The sequence below is a fragment of the Pinus tabuliformis genome, chromosome 2_1, assembly GCF_031772625.1.
Source record: "Pinus tabuliformis cultivar Carrire ecotype Pingquan chromosome 2_1, CPIR1, whole genome shotgun sequence".
Lineage (NCBI taxonomy): Eukaryota > Viridiplantae > Streptophyta > Pinopsida > Pinales > Pinaceae > Pinus > Pinus tabuliformis.
In genome coordinates, this window is record NC_142299.1 from 871,073,509 (window position 1) to 871,092,591 (window position 19,083).

The following is a 19,083-nucleotide window of genomic DNA, read 5'->3' on the forward strand; positions in this document are numbered from 1 at the left end:
GAAGATGAACTTGAGGATGATCAAGTTGGACCAGGATCATGCATTTGCAGACATGATGGATGAGGATTCACATGGAGGACCTCATGATGATGATGGATGATGTAAGTACTATTGATTACTTGAGTTTCACTTGAGCATTTGGTAGATGAACCGTATGCAGGGAAGAGCAAAATCAGTTTGCCGATGCAAGGGGGCATCTTACCATGGATGTCTATGATGAGACCTTGTATGGAGAAGCAAGGATTGTTGATTGTTACAGAACTTGTTGGGGTTGTTTGTGACCTTATGGTAGAAGGTACGAAGGCCCGTGACAAGGGAGGAACATAATGATCGTTGTGGAGGAATGGGTCATGCTTTAGCCACATGGAGAATTAGCTAAGTGCCCAGCATGACTCATGGACAGATTGGAGGGCACACACTTGGATATGATGATACTTGGGTGGACTTCTCATGGCCGAGACCAAGAGCAAGTCTTGGTGGAACCTTTAGTGGGGGAGCTATGATGGAGAGACTCATGTGATGATGATATGATTTGGTGACTGAGCTCACTAGACCGAAGATTGCAGACTTGGATGAGGATGACCGATTGTTGTGATGAGTCTACTTGGTTGGACTACATGGGCAACTAAGTCATGGACATCAGGTTGCAGGCATGGAGCATGGCAGTCTTATGTAGGGGCATTATGCAGGAGCACTTGTAGGGTGTCACTTATGGGCATCCAATGAGGAGTGCCAAGGTAGGGATGTTGTGCAGGTGGATTTGCTTGTGCGACATGGAGACTTATTATTTATGAGCCGATGGGGATGTTGTGCACTCTTATACAACAAGACCATGGACTTGGATGGAGTTGTGAGCAGACTATGGAGCATTCCTACTACATGGAGAGTTAAGGCATCTTGCAGAGACCTTTGGGCCGAGACTTGTATGCTTGCTGAGGTGTTGGTTGGAGATGGCACATGGAGCTCATGATGACATGAGATTGTTGTGACTTTTGGAGTTACAACGATGATGATGCCTTGGTGGCAACACTTGGGCATGGGTTGAGCCAAGACTTAACCACCTTTGACACATGGGAGCTAACTGATCTATGATCATGGGCAGCACATGGATAGATGAGACAGGTGTATACTTGTTTCTATTGCAGACTTGAGGGATGGCACATTACAGATATGATGGAGGTTGCTCCATGGACCTGGATGTAGCACATTCAGAGTTGGAGGTTGATGAGATGATCTCTTCACTTTGAGGAGATGGATGTTTTGCAGATGGATGATGATGTTGGATAGAAAACATCATCGACAACATGTTGTAGACGAGATGGAGACTACTTCATGGACCTGAGCATGGCTTATATGGAGATGAATTCTTGATCGAGTTGAGGATGTGACGGGATGTTTTCAGAAACAACTGATGGTGGCATGAGGATGTGCATTCTCATGGTTTGAGTGCGTCGATTGGATTAGCTACCCAACTAGCTTAGATTATGGGGCTCGAGCAGTGTACAGAGATATGTTAGCATTTGTTGGAGTATCATGGCAGCAGTTCACATGATGACGACACATGATGAGGTCGACACATTATGTTGCAGGAAGCATGTAGCTTGAGATGGAGGGACCAACCTTCCACGATGGGGAGCAGCATGTGGAGATTGTGACAGGGTGGTTGATGGTCATGGATTGAGATGATTTCCGATATATGACATACCGATGGGGTGTATGCCTTGGTATGGTGATCTTGGTGACAGATGGTTGCGGGATGAGATATTGTCGAAGACGACAATGACTTCAAGTGGGGGAGGATGTAAGGACTTGCGGTCCATGCGACGGGCAGGGCGACTTCATCGTGCAAAGGATTTGTGCGAAATGTGAAGTAAATGAACCTTGGACGAATTTATAAGGTGTCGGGCGAGTTGAGGGGGTGGTCCCACGAGTTGGGCGGGTCGACCCTCGTCCTGGGCGAGACAACACATTGTAAACAAGTCGGCTTGGGCGTTGGGCGTAGGTCGGCCGGGTGACATAACCAGCCACCCGCCCATATATATTGGCATGCGTTTGTGGAGGCAAAGGCGTCATTCGATCATCACGAGTTCGATCAAAGGAGTTTTGCAGTGCGTGGATGAGCCCGCACTTCGGGCGGAACTCGGGTGAAAAACTCAGGCAGAAAACTTGGGTGAGAAACTCGGGCGAAAAACTCGGGCGAGGTCGTCGGGCAGAACTCCGGCGGGATGGTTCAGGCAGAACTCAGGTGAGGTCGTTCAGGTAGAACTCGGGCGAGGTCGTCGGGCAAAAAACTCGGGCGAGGTCGTTCGGGCGAACCGGGTGAGGTCGTTCAGGCGAGCTGGGTGAGGTCGTCGGGCGAGCCGGGTGAAGTCGTTTGGGCGAGCCGTGTGAGGTCGTTGGGCGAGCCGGGTGAAGTCGTTCGGGCGAGCCGGGTGAAGTCGTGTGGCGACCCGGGTGAGGTCGTTCGGGCAAATCGGGTGAGGTTATTCGAGCGAACCGGGTGAAGTCGTGTGGCGACCCGGGTGAAGTCGTGTGGCAACTCGGGTGAAGTTGTTCAGGTGAACAAGTTTGGGTGAACGGGTGGACGTGCGGACGGGCGGCCGGGTGAGGGCGCGCCGTGCACGACGAAACGAAGAATTGTGCGGACAAGCGACTTGGGTAGGGCGCACTGTGCACGATGAAACAATGGAAACGGTGAAGTGTTGGAGTTGTGAACGGAGGTGTGACTCGTGCGGAGGCGCATGTGTGGCGACTTGGTTACGACGAGGCGCGCCCAAGTTGGGCAAACAACACGATTGTGCGACAAGGTGAACGAAGGGTTGGTGAGTCGTGTGATACCGTGTGGAGGTGCCGATGAGCTGGGCAACCAAGTTTGCCGAAGTTGGAAATTTGGCTAAGTGTAAATTTGGGGTTTCCCAAGATTTAACTTGTACTTATAAAAGAAGATTATATATATTGATTCGGGCAGACTCATATTGCAGGGAGTTGCCCCTCCCTTTATACTGTTGTGCATTTCTATTGTATAATGTTGTTTATGTGAATGTTATGGGCTTTCATTATATAAAGGACAAAGATAATACTTGGTCATGAAAAAATAAACTAAGTATGGAATGTTAGGCGTAGTCTACAATTGTAAGTATTGGTGAAAAGAAAACGGTTGGTAGTGCCGCACCTTGCTATAGTGCGGTTGGAAGAGTACCGCCAGTGTAGGGGTGTGACACCCAGCCCTAGAAAGTCGAAATCTTGATCTCTTGGTGTGTTCTCCAAGTGACCCTCAAGCCTCCTCTTATACTTTTCTTGTTGACAAATCAAAGGCCGAGATTAAGTCCCTAATCAATGGCTAAGATTAGATCTGGTTTGATCCATAACTTTTGGACCATTCTAACACAATTTTATATTAATTCACATTAATATTTTAATTTCCCTAAGTTTAGACTTAGGGACTCCATTAAAAATATTAATTATTTTAATATCTCCCACACTGTTTAGACTCTGCCCAAACCCTTTTTGGGTATTGGAGATTTCACGTGCCCTCTCCGCCAATTTTCGTGGCTAGAGCACATCTGATGCTCTACCCCAAATCAACATATATGAACAATTGCGGGGGCCAATTCTTCAAGTAGAAATATAAGACATCAACTCTATATTGATGGAGTTGAAGTAGACATGGGAGGTGTCTGGATGCACAATGTTCTCTGATGGTTGGATAGATAGGAAGGGTAGGACCCTTCTAAATTTGTTGGTACTTTGTTCTAAAGGTACCATGTTTATTAAATCAATGGATGCATTAGCACATATAAAAGATGCAACATTGATATGTGACTTGTTAGATGGGTTCGTCTGGGAGATTGGTGCGCAGAATGTGGTGCGATTCATAACAAATAATGCAACTAATTATGTGGTTACCGACATGATGCTTATGGAGAGGCACTACACATTGTTCTGGACTCCATGTGCAATACATTGTATCGATTTGATCATTGAGCATATGGGGAAACTCTTCTTCATTAAGGAGGTGATTGATATGGCTAGAAGCATCCCCAAGTTTATATATAACCATGCTTTTGTTCTTAGCCTTATGAGGAGATACACTAGAAACAGAGAGTTGTGACGTCCTGCAGTCACACATTTTGCCACCAACTTTATTACTCTTTAGTCTTTGCTTCGATGCCAATTTGAGTTGAAGCAAATGTTTGTTTTTGATGAATGGCGTGATTGTAGATACAACAGGAGACAATATGGGAGAGCCATTGCAAAAATGGTGTACATTGACACATTTTGGCAAGGAGTAGAAGAAGTGTGCTCAGTTGGTGAAGCTATAGTAAAGGTTCTGAGATTGGTAGATGGGGAGAAGCCTATAATGACATATTTGTATGAGGCCATTGATAGGGCCAAGGAAACCATTCATGCTTATTATACAGATAAGGGATTCGTTGGGCTTAATAGGTAGATGATGTTATGGGATGCGATTGATAGTCGGTGGGCAGGGATGCTTTGTCGACTCGTCCAAGTGTGCATAAGGGTGAAGCCGACCTGATCCAATATCCATGAGTGGGTGCACAAAATAAAAAACCAACTTCTGCTTATCCGAACGAGGTGATCTTTAGGTCGATTTTGGTCCTCTTGAAAAGAGGAACTCAATGCCATCATCATATCCATCAAATGAGTAGTCCAAAGTGGAATTTGACCGCAGTTGCATATTTTTAACACTCCCTCTCAACTAGGGAGAATTCCACTTGTAAAACCTATCCATCGATCAATGTGTCATCCTGTCATCATGTGTACAAATATGCTCAACTCTATCTGTTGAAACATTCTTGAATCTAAAGAAGAAAAATCATGGGGAGCAAAAGCTACCACCCTCTGTCCATCGGGCTACAACCCAGAATCTCTATCGGTGGATAGGTATGCTTCATCGACCCATTCATGCAACAACACTCTTCCTCAACCTTGCATTTTCATACAAAAGCGGCTTTGATTTTGATGGCGAGGTGATGGAAGGATCCATTTCCTGTATTCATAGGATGGTACTTGATCCCGAGCTTTGCAGCAAAATCAATCGTGAGATATAAATGTATTAGGATTGTGTTGGCGTATTTGGCTTTGAGGATGCTATTCGGTAAAGGACCCTCTTCATGCCACCTAAGTGACAAGTCATGACTAATTAGAATTTTCAATTTACTAATTTATAATTCTAGATTTTTTAAATTCAATTATGTTTTATTTGAAAATTTAATTATGTTTTAAGTTTTTAAGTTTTTTTTCTTTATTTTGTTGTAGATGTTTGGTGGCGAAGCTATGGTGCTAGGGCACCAAATTTGCAGAAATTGGCCATAAGAATCTTGAGTCAAGCCTGTAGCTCTTCAGGGTGCGGTCACAATTGGAGCATATTCAAGAAAATACACTCAAAGAAGCGCAACAGGTATATCTTTGAGCTTCAAATTTCAATTGAGTAATTACATTTATTGTAATTTATGACCCTCAAGTGTCAAGACTCGTTAGTTTCTCTGACACCCTTATAGGTTGGAGTTCTCATGGCTCAATGATTTAGTGTATGTGCATTACAATCTTTGACTACGAGTGAAGCAAATAGAGAAACCAATGGATCAATATGCCATTTCCTTAGACAATATTGATGTATTGTCTAAGTGGAGGGTGGCGTTTGAGGTGCCCATCATGGAGGAGTCACCTACATGGTTAGAGGAGGAATCATTAGTACAGGGACAACAAGAGGAGGAGGACTCAGGGGAGGAGGAGGAGGAGGATGAGGAGGAGTGTCAGCGTCAACACCATCTTCTACAGATATAGGAGATAAAAACTCCATACCCAGTAGTCATTATTTGACATTAGGTGCAGGGCTAGGGCCTTCTACTGCTACGGGCATGCCTGGCAAACAACCCATCATGTTTTACCATAAAAAGGGGAGAGGGCACTGATCTCATATAACTAATTGCTAGTTTGATTTGTTTTCCTACATATAACTGATGATGATGAGATACTTTTAGATATGTGATGTTATTTTGTATTGGTTCTCTACATTTGAGTTCTTGATTGGACAAGTATCAGGGATCAACAGGATTTGGTATCGCCTTTGATGTGTCATTTGTTAATTTTCAGATTGTTCTATATTGTATCAATTACTTTAGCCCAATTCCAAACTTCAATTAGCAATATTTCCAATTACAATTAGTCTTTCCATTCATCAACAGTAATTGAAGATAGAACAATGTATGCAATGACAAAGAAGACAATCAACACATCAACAAGAGACACCAGATTTGGTCAAAGACCAGGGAAAAACCCCACAAGGGGAAAACCCTTTGAAATTCTTCTTTTATTAGATTGTCATAAAATGTTCAGCAGAGAGTACAATGAGCCCAATACAATATGATCAACAATACAACCCAACAACTTCAGAAACTAGTTTACAGTGGTAGAATATATCAGAGACAACTTGATTCAGACTTCAAACAACTTCAAAAAACTTCAGATGATGGTCAACTGTAGTCAAACCCCTAGACGCTCCCTTCAAGTTAGCATGCGAGTGTCTATAGCTTCCTGGATGTGTCCAGGGACAAAATTTCCTTGTTTTGTGCCAGCATCCAGAGCATAAACCCTAATTTTGTGCGAGCTTCGGATCTGAGACTTTGGACCTCCGTACAACCTTTTCCTTCACCAATGTGCCGAACCAAATCAGATAGAAGAGAAGAAGATGCTTGATGTTGTGATGTCCAAATGAGCTTCTAGGTCACTTGTATTTATAGGCTTCTAGGGGTGTCCAACAATGTCCATTTGATGTTGAGGCCGACCTGTCCAAGTGTGCATGAGGGTGAAGCCGACTTGATCCAATATCCATGAGTGGGTGCACAAAATCAAAAACCAACTTCTTCTTATCCAAATGAGGTGATCTTTAGGTCGATTTTGGTCCTCTCGAAAAGAGGAACTCAATGCCATCATCATATCCATCAAATGAGTAGTCCAAAGTGGAATTTGACTGATTCCCTTCTCCTCGCGTTCCCTTTCCTCCATCCTTCGACCCAAATTTCTTCATTGTCGCCGCTCCAACCTGAAAACTCTCCCTCAACTCCCTTTTTCAATTTCCTCTCATATTTTGTTTTATTTTTTCTTTAGGGCTAAGTTTCAAAAAACAAGAAGAAATCGATTTTTTTAATTCGCTCGTTTTCATTTTAATTTTTGACTTTTCATAAAGAAAGATTTAAAATTTTGATTTTCATTTTTTGTGTGGCTTTTGATGTTTAAAAAGAATTAAATCTAAAAGATTTTTTTTTAGGCTTTAACATTTCAAATTAAATTTTTTATGTGGCCTTTGGCCCATTAAAAATTTAATTAATTAAGCCTTTTGATTCTCACTTTTGCCACATTAAAATTTTAATCTTCATTCATGAACTTTATCACATTAAATTTGCCAAAGGAATAATATAAATTTTTAAATCTAAAGTTCCTTTTTTTGGGGTTTTTTGTGTTAAGGGTTTGGGACTTTAAAATTTTAAAAGGGAAATTTTTGTGGGGTTAAATTTTTATTTTTATTTTTCTATAGTCAAGGCACATTTAAATTTTTTAAATTATCTCTAAAGTTTGACTATAGGAAAATAATAATTTTTTTTGGATTGGAGCACTTAAGAAAATTATTTTAAATCCGGAATTGTTTGAAGTGTTTAGCATTTGAATTTCATGGTTCTTCATGGTAATTAATTTTCAGAATTTAAGTGCTTAGGTCTTTTGCATGCTAAGTTTTATAATCATTGACATTGGGTTTTGAATATTTTTGTGCTTGACATCTATTGAGATTGCTCGTCATTTAATTAACTCTAAGCGTGGTTTAATTACTTGAATTATTGGATATTTATTGCATATTAAATTTTTGAGAAATTTTCAAGTAATTGTTAAGTACTCTTTCATGGAATTGTGGTAAATTGCATATCTTTCGTTTCCTAAACTGAGTATTTTTTGAGCATCTATATAATTGGCATTGATATTAAAGAATTGTGAAGAGGTTTTTGTTCTCTTTGAGCTATAATTGCATTGGAAAGAATCTAGATAAATTGAAGTGATAAGCTTGTGATTTAATTGGGCATTATTTTAAGCATATTGCTGAGAAGTTTATCTTTCAATCTAGTGAAGTGAATATTTATTTGGGTGATTAAGGGCTTTGATATATAACTCAGAAATAAATCGTGACATAAGTGCTTTCAATCCTTGAATCTAGCTTCATCTCGTTCCATCTTCTAATTGTCTTGTGCATTTGCATATTAGGTTAGCCTAGCACAATTAAAATTTAATTCCAGGCATAAGATTGGTCGATAGAAAGATAGGTACCCATCCATCTTTGCTTGAGAAGCCTGCTTTTAATAGTACTTAAAACAGTGACCTTGCAGTCATCAGAGCCACAACTCTCTGCAGCGCCAGAGGCACTGGGTATGTTAGATTTTCAGGAGAGGTATTGTTAATCACACCTTAGTGTGCTTCACTTTATCCTCTCTCTACTGCTTACTACGAAATCATGCTCAATATAGAAAGGATTGAAGGGTTAAAACTTAGATAGGCATTTAACTAAAATTAACCAAGATTTCTGCATCCCACATGAGTTTTGAGATCTGCATTTCATATAAGATAATTATTCATCCAAGCGGTAGTAGTTCATCAATTACTTGGTTGTAAATTTCATAGCAAGATAGTTGACTCCATAAGGCACTGGTATGGATCTTTTAAATTTAATTGAATCCTATAAGTCTTGCTAAATCTAAAACAAGTACTTGGTCGCTTGACTGTCTCCCAAACTGGTTGGTTCCCAACTAGTTCTCCTTCATTCCATTTCCGTAGGGTCTACCCCCCTTAGCCTGCTGTTGGGAGACAACTTAAAAGGAGATATTGGGGATTAGGGTGAAAACCGCCGATTTGAGCCGTTGTTGCGATGCCTAGACATTTTGTGCGACAACAGAGCCATTAACCTCATTGTAAACCATAATAATAAAAAATTCTTTTTTTTTTGTGGGAGCGTGGGTTCTACCCATTGGCACCCTATCTCTCCATTTAATGAAAGAACTTGTAGTTAGATTGATTGTTAGTTTTGACATTTCCATTTTCACTCACATTTTATGCATGCTTTAAGTTGGAAATTAACATAACTACACATCACATTCCCTTTCTCAATGTTTACTACAATTCACTTGCACCATTTACATTGATTGCTACAAGTCATAAGTTACATTCCATTTCATAGAAATTTATTTTTATGCAAGCATCTCTTTAACTCGATACATTTAGCTTGGTAATTGTCTAAAATTCACTTATGCCTCATTATTGTGCAACATTTTCATATGTTGAATATTGATGCATTGTGTATTTGGGCAATTTCACTTTTCAAAATAACCATTTATTTTATGTCAAGCTAATCTCTCCAAGTTAAAGCTTCCTTTTGCAAAGCTACATTGGGAAATCTTACATGCACCAAGTATCACTAAAATTTACCTCCAATTTAAGTTGGTTGTATAGACTTTAGGGACCCTCCACCTCTATTGACTCCTCACTGTCAGATCCAAATTTTCGGGCGAGGGTGAGGTCTGAGGATTGGAGTTAAATTGAAATCTTGCTTTAGAGTTTAACTAATAAAATAAACCAAGAGCACATTTACATCACAATTTTATTTTACTTGCAATTTCCTGTTTTGCTATCTTGATGTGTTTAAGTTTCACTTGCAAATATCATTTCCCATTTCAAGAAGCACTTTTGATGCAAGTATTGTGAGTCCTTTACTTTTGCAACAATTTAATTTTCTTGTACTTGGAATATTGTTCATTGGTGCAATTCTATTTCATGTTATTGCTTTGATGATCATTATGCTCATGAGTAATTGATGTATCTTGTTATTTGGGGCATTCACTTCCAAAGTACTATTTCCTTTATAGTTGCAATTGATGTTCATATGCTTATCTTGGTCTAACATTTGAATTGTCTATCATTTGTATCTTGATTTCATTTTGAGCAAGCTATTGTTATTTACTTGAAGGCACTAGTCTACATTTTGAATCTATATTTCAAGTTTGCTTGTTTATTCACACGCTTGCTTATTTCTTGGAAACAAGTTATTTTTGATAAATCTCACATCACCCTTTAACTTAGTTTTCCACTTAGGGACCACCCTCCTTAGCTAACCTAGGAGATAGCTTAAACGGAGAGAGTTGGGAATAAGTGACAACCCCTTCTCTCAGTCCTTGCCGCCAACCACACCTTGTGGGGTTAAAGGCTTTTCTCACTAACGGGCAGATATAGGTGGCAAGCATAACATGACCCTCAAGTGTCAAGAGTCAAGATTCATTAGTTTTTTTGATACTCTTACAGTTTGGAGTTCTCGCGTCTCAATGATTTGGTGTATGTGCATTACAATCTCCGACCTCGAGTGAAGCAAATAGAGAAACCAATGGATCCATATGCCATTTCCTTAGACAATATTGATGTATTGTTTCAGAGGAGGGTGGAGTCTGAGGTGCCCATCTTGGAGAAGTCACTTGCATGGTTAGAGCCAGAGGAACCCTAAGAACAGGGGCAACAAGAGGAGGAGGACTCGGGGAGGAGCAACACGAGGAGGAGCATGAGGAGGAGGAGGAGGAGGAGGAGACTATGGGAGCATTAGCGTCAGCACCATCTGCTATAGATATAGGAGAGCACAACTCCATACCCAACAGTCATTATTTGACATTAGGTGGAGGGTCAGGGTCTTCCATTGCTAGGGGCAGGCCTGGCAAACAATCCATCATGTTTTCTCGTAAAAGGGGGAGAGGGCACTAATCTCAGATAGCTAGCTGCTAGTTTTATTTGTTTTGCTACATATATCTCATGATGATTAGATACTTTTATATATGTGATGTTATTTCTTATTGGTTCTCCACATTTGAGTCCTTGTTTGGAAAATTATCAGGGATCAACAGGATTTGGTATCGCCTTCGATGTATCATTTTTATTTTACATCCACTATATCGTATATATCAGTGCTTTCTTCTTATTTATGTGCCAATGTGTTTATGTCATGTTGTTATTGCTTTATATGTTTAAAAATCTGAAAAAACGTGAATATATTATGCATATTTTATGTTTGCCGATATTTTCCGATATTTTTGCCAATATTGCTGATAAGATATTTTCAGAACCCTCGCTGATATTTTGCCGATAAGATGTTTTTAGGACCCTCGCCAATATTTTGCCGATACTGATATTTTCAACACTAATATTGAATATTATCTTTAGCACTTTCAGATTATCATTAAGTAATTATACTTCAGAAATTCAACCATAAAATGCAGTAGGACAGTAGAGATCACAATAGAACAATGATGCACAAAGACACAACAAATTTTACCCTGGGAAAACCCTCTTCTAGGGAAAAACCCAGCAACCTTTTCTTAGAGAAATTATCCAATTCAACAAGAGATACAATCTGATTTTTCAGTCAAACTTGGTCAATCTGACCATACAAACTAGCTAGGTCAAACCTGGTCCAAATTGCCCAGAATATCAGTCAAACATCTGCCCAAGAATCTTGGTCAACTCTGCCCAAACCTCAGTCAAACACTGCCCAGAAATCTCAGTCAAATCAAGCCTTAGAAAGTCTTGGTCAACTGCAGTCAAATCTGCCTCAGAAGATTTGGTCAAACTGCCTCAAACAGCCTGCTGTCAACTCAGAATTTTGGTCAACAATATGCCTCAGAAATTTGGTTAACTCTGCGGTCAACTCAGCAAGTAGAAAGTTCTATCAACCCTCCAAAACTCTGTCAAACAGAACAGTCAAGGAATTGTTGAAACAGAGCAGATAATACTTGGTCAACTTCCTTCGTACATGTGAACAGAAGACTTCTTGATTGATGATCTGAATTGGATTGGATGCCAAATGGAGAGGTCGAATGATCTTTTTATAGAAGTCAAACCATGTGGGTTTGGACCAAGAGTCAAACCCAGTCAACTGGTGGGGTCAACCTGTCCTCTTGGAGCCAACATGAACTCAAGGAAAAAATATTTTTCTTACTTTTTGAAGACTGACGGTAGCTACAAAAATCAACAATTAGCAACTTTTGTTATGTGATGTTTTGTTTGAGTGGAGCTTTGGGGTTTTACTTCAGTGCCTATGCTTTGTATTCAAATGTAACTATGGATTTCACATTCATTCTCTAGAGTCTTAAGATCTGAGCTCTCTTCCTTCAAACATTAATTACGATATATCTATTATCAAATGTGTATTCCGTAAGATGCCATTGATTTTCATTTCATGCCTTTTTGTTTTGTTCTTTAATGCTTTTCAGCAAGGTTTTTGTGTAATTGTATCAGTATTGAATGAACATAGTTTAAGAAATTGAGTTTAACAAATGTGATCCGTTTGGTTTGAAAACCTCCTTTTATATTGTAGATCATTTTCCTTCCTTCAAGCAGATTGTTGACACTCTGTTTTTCACTATCAAACATGTACTTACTCCTATCCATTTTTTCTTTTGGTATTACATTAGCAATGTTATGGTTAGGATTTTAGTGGTTAAGTATTTCAGAATTTTAATTTCTATTGACAGGTCCAAAGATGCATCTAGAATCACAAACAACTTTTGAATAATAATGGTTAGCATTCTTTATAAAAAAATTCTTTCCTCTTTCAAAAATATTAAATTTGACAAGTTGAAGCATGCATTTAATGCTTTATCTTATAATGTCTTGTATATGAAAAATGACGATTCTCTTCTCTATGCTTTGCTTTCAAATTCATTTGTTGTAGATATTTGGCAAGCATTTATGCAGATACAAAATTTGAAAGTCAAATTAGTGCATTGCCTTTATATTTCGTATCTTCTACACCTAATGATATTTGACTAAGGTTTTAAATATAGGTTTATAGATCAGCAGACACTGAGAATATTGGGTATGTGATTCCAACAACTGTTGTTTCTCATTTTCTAAATGATTATGATCGAAATGAGAAGTACACAGGTAAGAGCCTTTTGATGTTGTTGAATTTGATATGTTTATATCACTTACAGTCATTTTCATTTTCATTTTGATATTGTTTTAATCGTTTCTCAATTATAAGAATTTTGTTTTGAGGTTTTAACTTTTATGTGGATGTAGAAATGAAGTCATGAAATGAACAACATACATTTTCAATTTGTTCCTATTTAGAAGGGTTAATGATTTGGTTTGATCATGATTCATAAAGTGCATATAGTCAATTTCAATACATTTTTTTTGCAAGAAGATGATCTTGTTTGTTTTTGTTAAGGAAGTAACTTTGTATTCAATAATGGAGCATGGGTGTGCATTTTAAAGATGCATATATTATTTGAAATTTGAATGATATTCCTAGTTAAAACTTAAATGTATGCATATTTTAAGACTAATTGTGATTATGTTAAGAAAAAATAATCTTAAATATTGGAGATCGTTATTAGTTGTTGGGATATTAGGTGGTACTGGGTAGGTAGGTTGCGAAAATGTGCAAGCATTTGTCCAACATGTTCCATATGGAGAAAGAAAGAATCTATAAAAAGCTATGCGTTGTTGGTACTTGATAATTAAACGAATTAAGCAATATAAAAAATGCAACATTTTAATTAGATTAAGATTTGTCCCAGATTGATCCCAAACCTTGCACCATACAAGCATTAAATAGGTAAACCCTAAAGCTAACCTAATTGACATGGGGATGCTCATGTGGATAAGGATGGAGAAGGAAGAGAGGGGAAATGTAATATCCTAGGGTAATTTTTTGACCTAGGGTTTCCAATAAAAATTCTTTTTCTCATTCAATGATGAAACCAACAACTCATTCAATAACACAGTATTATATGATATTATGATCCCATACTAATTATCATTGCTGAGTTATCAACAACCATATCACTGTTCATTCAGCAATGATGTCACTGTTCATTTATACATGTAGTGAAACTCAGCCACTCAAAAATGAGTTCCAAGTTCCACAGAAAGTAACCAATGAATAATTATGCACCTATACACCAATGACCTGATCTGTTTGTGCACAGCTAGCATTCTTTATAAATTCTGATCAGAAACTAAATAAAATACCCTCAAATCTGAATCTGCTACAGGAGGGCTAATCTGAGTTTCAAGGCCTGTGGACTCCACCTGCTAATCACCTCCACAACCTGCCTCAAGGCCTGTACGAGTCTTAACCAAACAAGCTTTAGGAAAGTTCGTTTTGCTGGGGGACTTCTATTGTGCTAAGTTACTGGAAACTGCCCTCCCAACCCCCAGAAACGCCTTTCAGCGTTTCTGAAATGGAAACCCGGACAATTCGCCTCTGAAATGTCACGGATACGTTTCTTAGCCGTTTCATTTTTTGGAAACAGAAAATCTCAGTTCTGAAACATTTCGGACATTCTTAAATTTTTTTGAATCCGTTTCTGGATTTCCGGAAACGTATTACGATTTTCGATCCAAGCAATGTGTTGACATGGCAATCGATGCAAAAATACTAAATTTTAAAAACACCTAGTTCTTATAGACATGGGTTGTATGCAAAAACATAATGACATGCCTGCAAAAGATTATATACTCACATTTTTAAACTGAAACAACTGGAAAATTTGCAGATTTAGAGAACTGCTGACAAACATCACCCATGCAGTTTGCTAATAATACGAGGTAACTCGAGAAAATCCTTGAACAGAGAAATGGGCGCCATAGATCAGCCAACAAATAAAACTGGAGTGGCTTTTCTTCCTTCTAATGGTGGAGATTGCAATGGAAACTTGAAAGAAGGCATCAAAACTAAAGTCAAAGGTGGTTTTTTAAGTTAATGTCCCAGTAGCTGGCTCCATACTATCTATTTGGGCAAATTTGTTATAAGGCTTCTTTTGTCTGCAGATGACCTTATTCTGATTGCTAAATTGGCTTTTGGTTTGCAAGAGCACTTACTATCCCTTCAGCGTTTTTTTTAGAAGTGTGGGGATGCAAATCAATATCAGCGAAATGAAAGTAGTGGTTTTTTCTAAGAAAAGAAAACATAACCAGCATAAGTTCTATTTTGAAGGCAATATTCTGGAAGAAGTTGCAGATTACAAATACCTCGGAATTGACTTCAACAAAAATCTAAGCTAGAATGGTTGTAGAAAGAAAAGAACTTTGGGGGGTTGGAAAGCATTTTATGCTTTTCAAAATAGGTGTAGAGAGACAGAGTTATGGGACTGGAAAACCACTCAAACTCTTTTTGGGCTTCTAGTGATTCCGATGATTCTCTATGGTTGTGAACTATGGGCCAGCAATACATCCGACATGCAGTGGAGACAAATTGAGAAAATTCAGAAGCGTTTGATTACAAACAAATTCAAGATTAAAAGTGCAGTTCCTTATGCTATCTTGTTAAGTGAACTAGGCACTGCTCCTATTTAAGCAATTTCTTTGGTGCGAGTCATAAGGTATTTAAAAAAAGATTGAGCAAATGGAAGAGGGTAGATGGCCTAAGGTTGTCTTTAATGATAGATTGTGCAAGAGCAAAAAACACTTGGATGCAACAAAATAACATATGGTTTACTAAATGGGTTATTTGCTTGAACACGTGTCCCATAAACAACAAAGAGATAAAAGCTTTTGTTATGGAAAAGTTCCATAGGCGTACTTGGCATTTTGAACTAGGAAGAAAGAAAAAGTACCATATTGAGGTTTTTAATCCCACTCATAGTCATCAACCAAAAGCATACATAGAGGCCAATATCTCTTGGAGAGCCAAAATTCTTATTGCTCAGTTAAGGACTAATTCTCATCAACTCTGTTGTGAAACAGGGCACTGGAAAAGGCCAAAAGAAGTGTGGGAGGAAAGAGTATGCATTTTTTGTTTTACTGGAAAAGTGGAAACAGAAAAACATATCATTTTAGAATGTGAGGCCTTCAAAGACAACAGGGAAAGTTATGCAGATATGTTGGCAGCTAGCTCTTGGGATAATCTATTTAGTGAGGGGTTTGTCGAGAAGCTGGGAGCATTTATTTTGAAGCTTCACAGAAAAAGGGTCGAATACATCAAACAGATGAAGAAGCAATCTGTCCCATAGGCTATCTTTAGCCTCGTGGACGTTTCTTTTTTTCTTCTTCTCTCTTACTTCAAAATATGATTAGCTTTTCTAACAGAAATGGCCCAATTTTTTTTATTGTTGTTGTAATGAGTCAATTAGATGTAGTTGTTGGTTCTGTGGTTAGATAAGAGGAACTTACGTGAAGGTAAACCACTTACTTATAATTGAATATTCTAGAATTTATTATGAAGGTTATTGACTTTTTTAAATGTGAAATTTACTTATAGAACGAGTATTAAAACTGAAATGTAAAATAGATTACCACATTCTAAAATTAAGGTTGAGATTAATAAAATTAAGTTTATTTTAATTATGACTTTGTCAAAATTCTTGGTGACTTAAATTTTTTATAATAGAATTTTAAAACTTTATTATATATTAAATAAATTAAAGTAATCTTTTATAATATTGTTATATATTAAAAGATTGATTATTTATGAAGTGAAAATGAATATAACTCTAAATTGGTTTTTTATATATAGATTGTAAAAAATCAAATTAATAATAATGGTTAACCTTTTTATTTATAAAAAAAAATTTCATTTTTTAAAATTTTGACTTGATAAATATGAACGATTTGACAAATATATATATATATATATATATATATATATATATATATATATATATATATATATTCCTTGTCGTATCATATCTGGATTTTTTAAAAATTTGCCTTATCCATTTCAAACCCCGTATTTGTGAAAATTTCTGAATCTAACAAACTAGAAATCCTACTGCAGTAAACTGATTTACATTACCTACTTGTGTTCTTCATTTAGCAAGTTATTTTCAGAAATATTCAGAAAATATTAATGCAAATAAACTGCAGCCTACACCAATATATAGATCAAGTACTGAAAATAAACGAGACAACCATACAAAGGACACACTTATTTTTGGACTAAATGTCCCCGGGAAAACCCAATGCGGGAAAACCGTTGCAGTAGAGATGAGGGTTTTATTATTAAGCAGATTTATGAATACAACTAGGGTACCAAATCCGGCTCACTCAACAGAGAATAAACCCAACAGAAGTACCTCTATTCAGAGACAGATATTTTGGCGAATCCAGCAACTGGATGAACAAACCCCACAGGTGACTACACTTTCCCCAGTACTGTGTAGTGATGGCTGCTCCCACCTCTGCGCTGGAACTGCATCACCTCCTGTAGGAGTTGCGTCACCCTCCCAGTGAGCCTTCTCGGCTCAGAAATCGATTTGCTAAACTGTTGCCCGATTTGCCTCACAGAAACTTCAGCGCTGCCTCTAAGTGACTGCGTCAACCTTCCAGCCTCTACGTCACCCTTTCTGGAGTTGCGATTTCTCTCCTTGGTGCTACGCTGCCTCTCTGCTATGTATTCTCGGCCTTGGACGGAAGTCCCTCTGCTGAACTACCCCTCTCTGCACTAGAAGCTCACTCCGAAATTCTCAGCAAACCACGCCCCAAAATTTCGATTTAGCTCAAGTGCTGCTCTCACTGTGTGTATTCTCCAATTGACCCCAAGCCTTCCTTTATACTTTTCCTGTTGAGAAATCAATGGTCGTGATCTAATCTCTAATCAACGACTAAGATTAAATTAGACATGATCCTCATCTTTTAGAAGCTTCTCACTCATATTTTCATTAATACCCATTAATATTTTAATTTTCCTAAGTTTAGACTTAGGAACCCCATTAAAAATATTAATTATTCTAATAAAATACAATCCAGGTGGAATTTCACCAAACGATTTCTGGGTTTTGGAGATCTCATGTGTTCTAGCCCCTCCACAAAATTTCCGAGCTAGAGCACATCCGATGCTACCCAAAAAAATCAACACTCCCTCTCAGCGAGGAATTTGCTCTAGCAATACTTCCCAATAGAAGTATCACACTGATCCATGACATCGATCCTCTGCGCTGCTGATGCTCGGCCTACTACCCTTCATCCACTGCGCTGCTATCTGTACTGCTGCCCATGACACTGCGACTGTCACTGCTACACCTGTACTGCAATTCCCTCTCAATATGCTACATCATGCTGCCCATAACACTGCCATTGCTAATTGCTGCATCGCAACTCAGTTGCTGAGAAGTAAGCAACTGAAAAAACCACCCAAAAGCTGACATGTTGGTCAGTCTGGATGAAGTAGGCAACTGAAAAAGCCACCCAAAAGCTGACATGTTGGTCAGTTTGGATGCCCCTTGATGCTGAAGCTACCTCTGCTGCTATTCTGTGTTGACCCTTTGATGCTACTATGTTGCTGTTGTATCTGCTCTGTGCCTTCCGCACTGCTGCAACACTCCCCTACGCTGCTGTTGTATCTGTTCTGTGCCTTTCGCACTACTGCAACACTCCACTGCGCTGCTTCAAACTTTGGCAATCTAGCTTTGCCACTATTGCTCCATCATCTCTCACACCAACTGACTCCCGTCATTCTGCTACTGTCATTAAGGCTCCCATAGCCGTATGTGATCCAAGAGTTTGGGCACCTCAAGGATCTTGTCTGCCATGTAGTCCTCCTGACTATAGCTTAATATCGACCCACCTCTTCTTTAGAGGTGCATGAGCACTCATGGCGCAATCCTCATCGTCCTCTTTGTCAGCTTGCACTGGAGCAGCGTTTGAGTCAGACTTCTCTTTTTTGCCCTTATTCCAAGGGCATTGCGTGGTGAAATGACCCATTTCTCCATATCTAAAGCATCTGACTTTGGATATGTCCTTTTTCTTTCTCTTCTGCTACCCTTGCTGTCCCGCTGGTGCGAGAGCCGCATCCTCCTCTTCCTCTTTCTTGACTCTAATCCCTTTGTTGCTGCTTCCTGCCTTGGTCAACCATCTGATCTCTTCCTGTCGAAGAGCTGCCCACATCCACTCCCAACTGGGAAGAGAAGCCCTGCCCAAGATGCTTTGGACAAAGGTTTCCTAGTATTCAATGACTGCATTCGGGGCAGTCATGACCATAACTTTAGGATCTGGTGTAGCTCCTACAAAAGTTAGCTGGGCACGGATCCTTTACAA

General features: G+C 38.8%; 1 protein-coding gene across 1 annotated transcript in view; it reads left to right on the plus strand.

The window, feature by feature from the left end:
• Positions 1 to 19,083, plus strand: part of LOC149203431 (protease Do-like 2, chloroplastic) — a 327,931-nt gene that overhangs the window by 104,033 nt on the left and 204,815 nt on the right. The window contains exon 2 of the mRNA XM_089401873.1: positions 12,885 to 12,984. Coding sequence (XP_089257999.1) covers positions 12,885 to 12,984 — 100 coding nt within the window. The remainder of the gene's footprint in view (positions 1 to 12,884; positions 12,985 to 19,083) is intronic.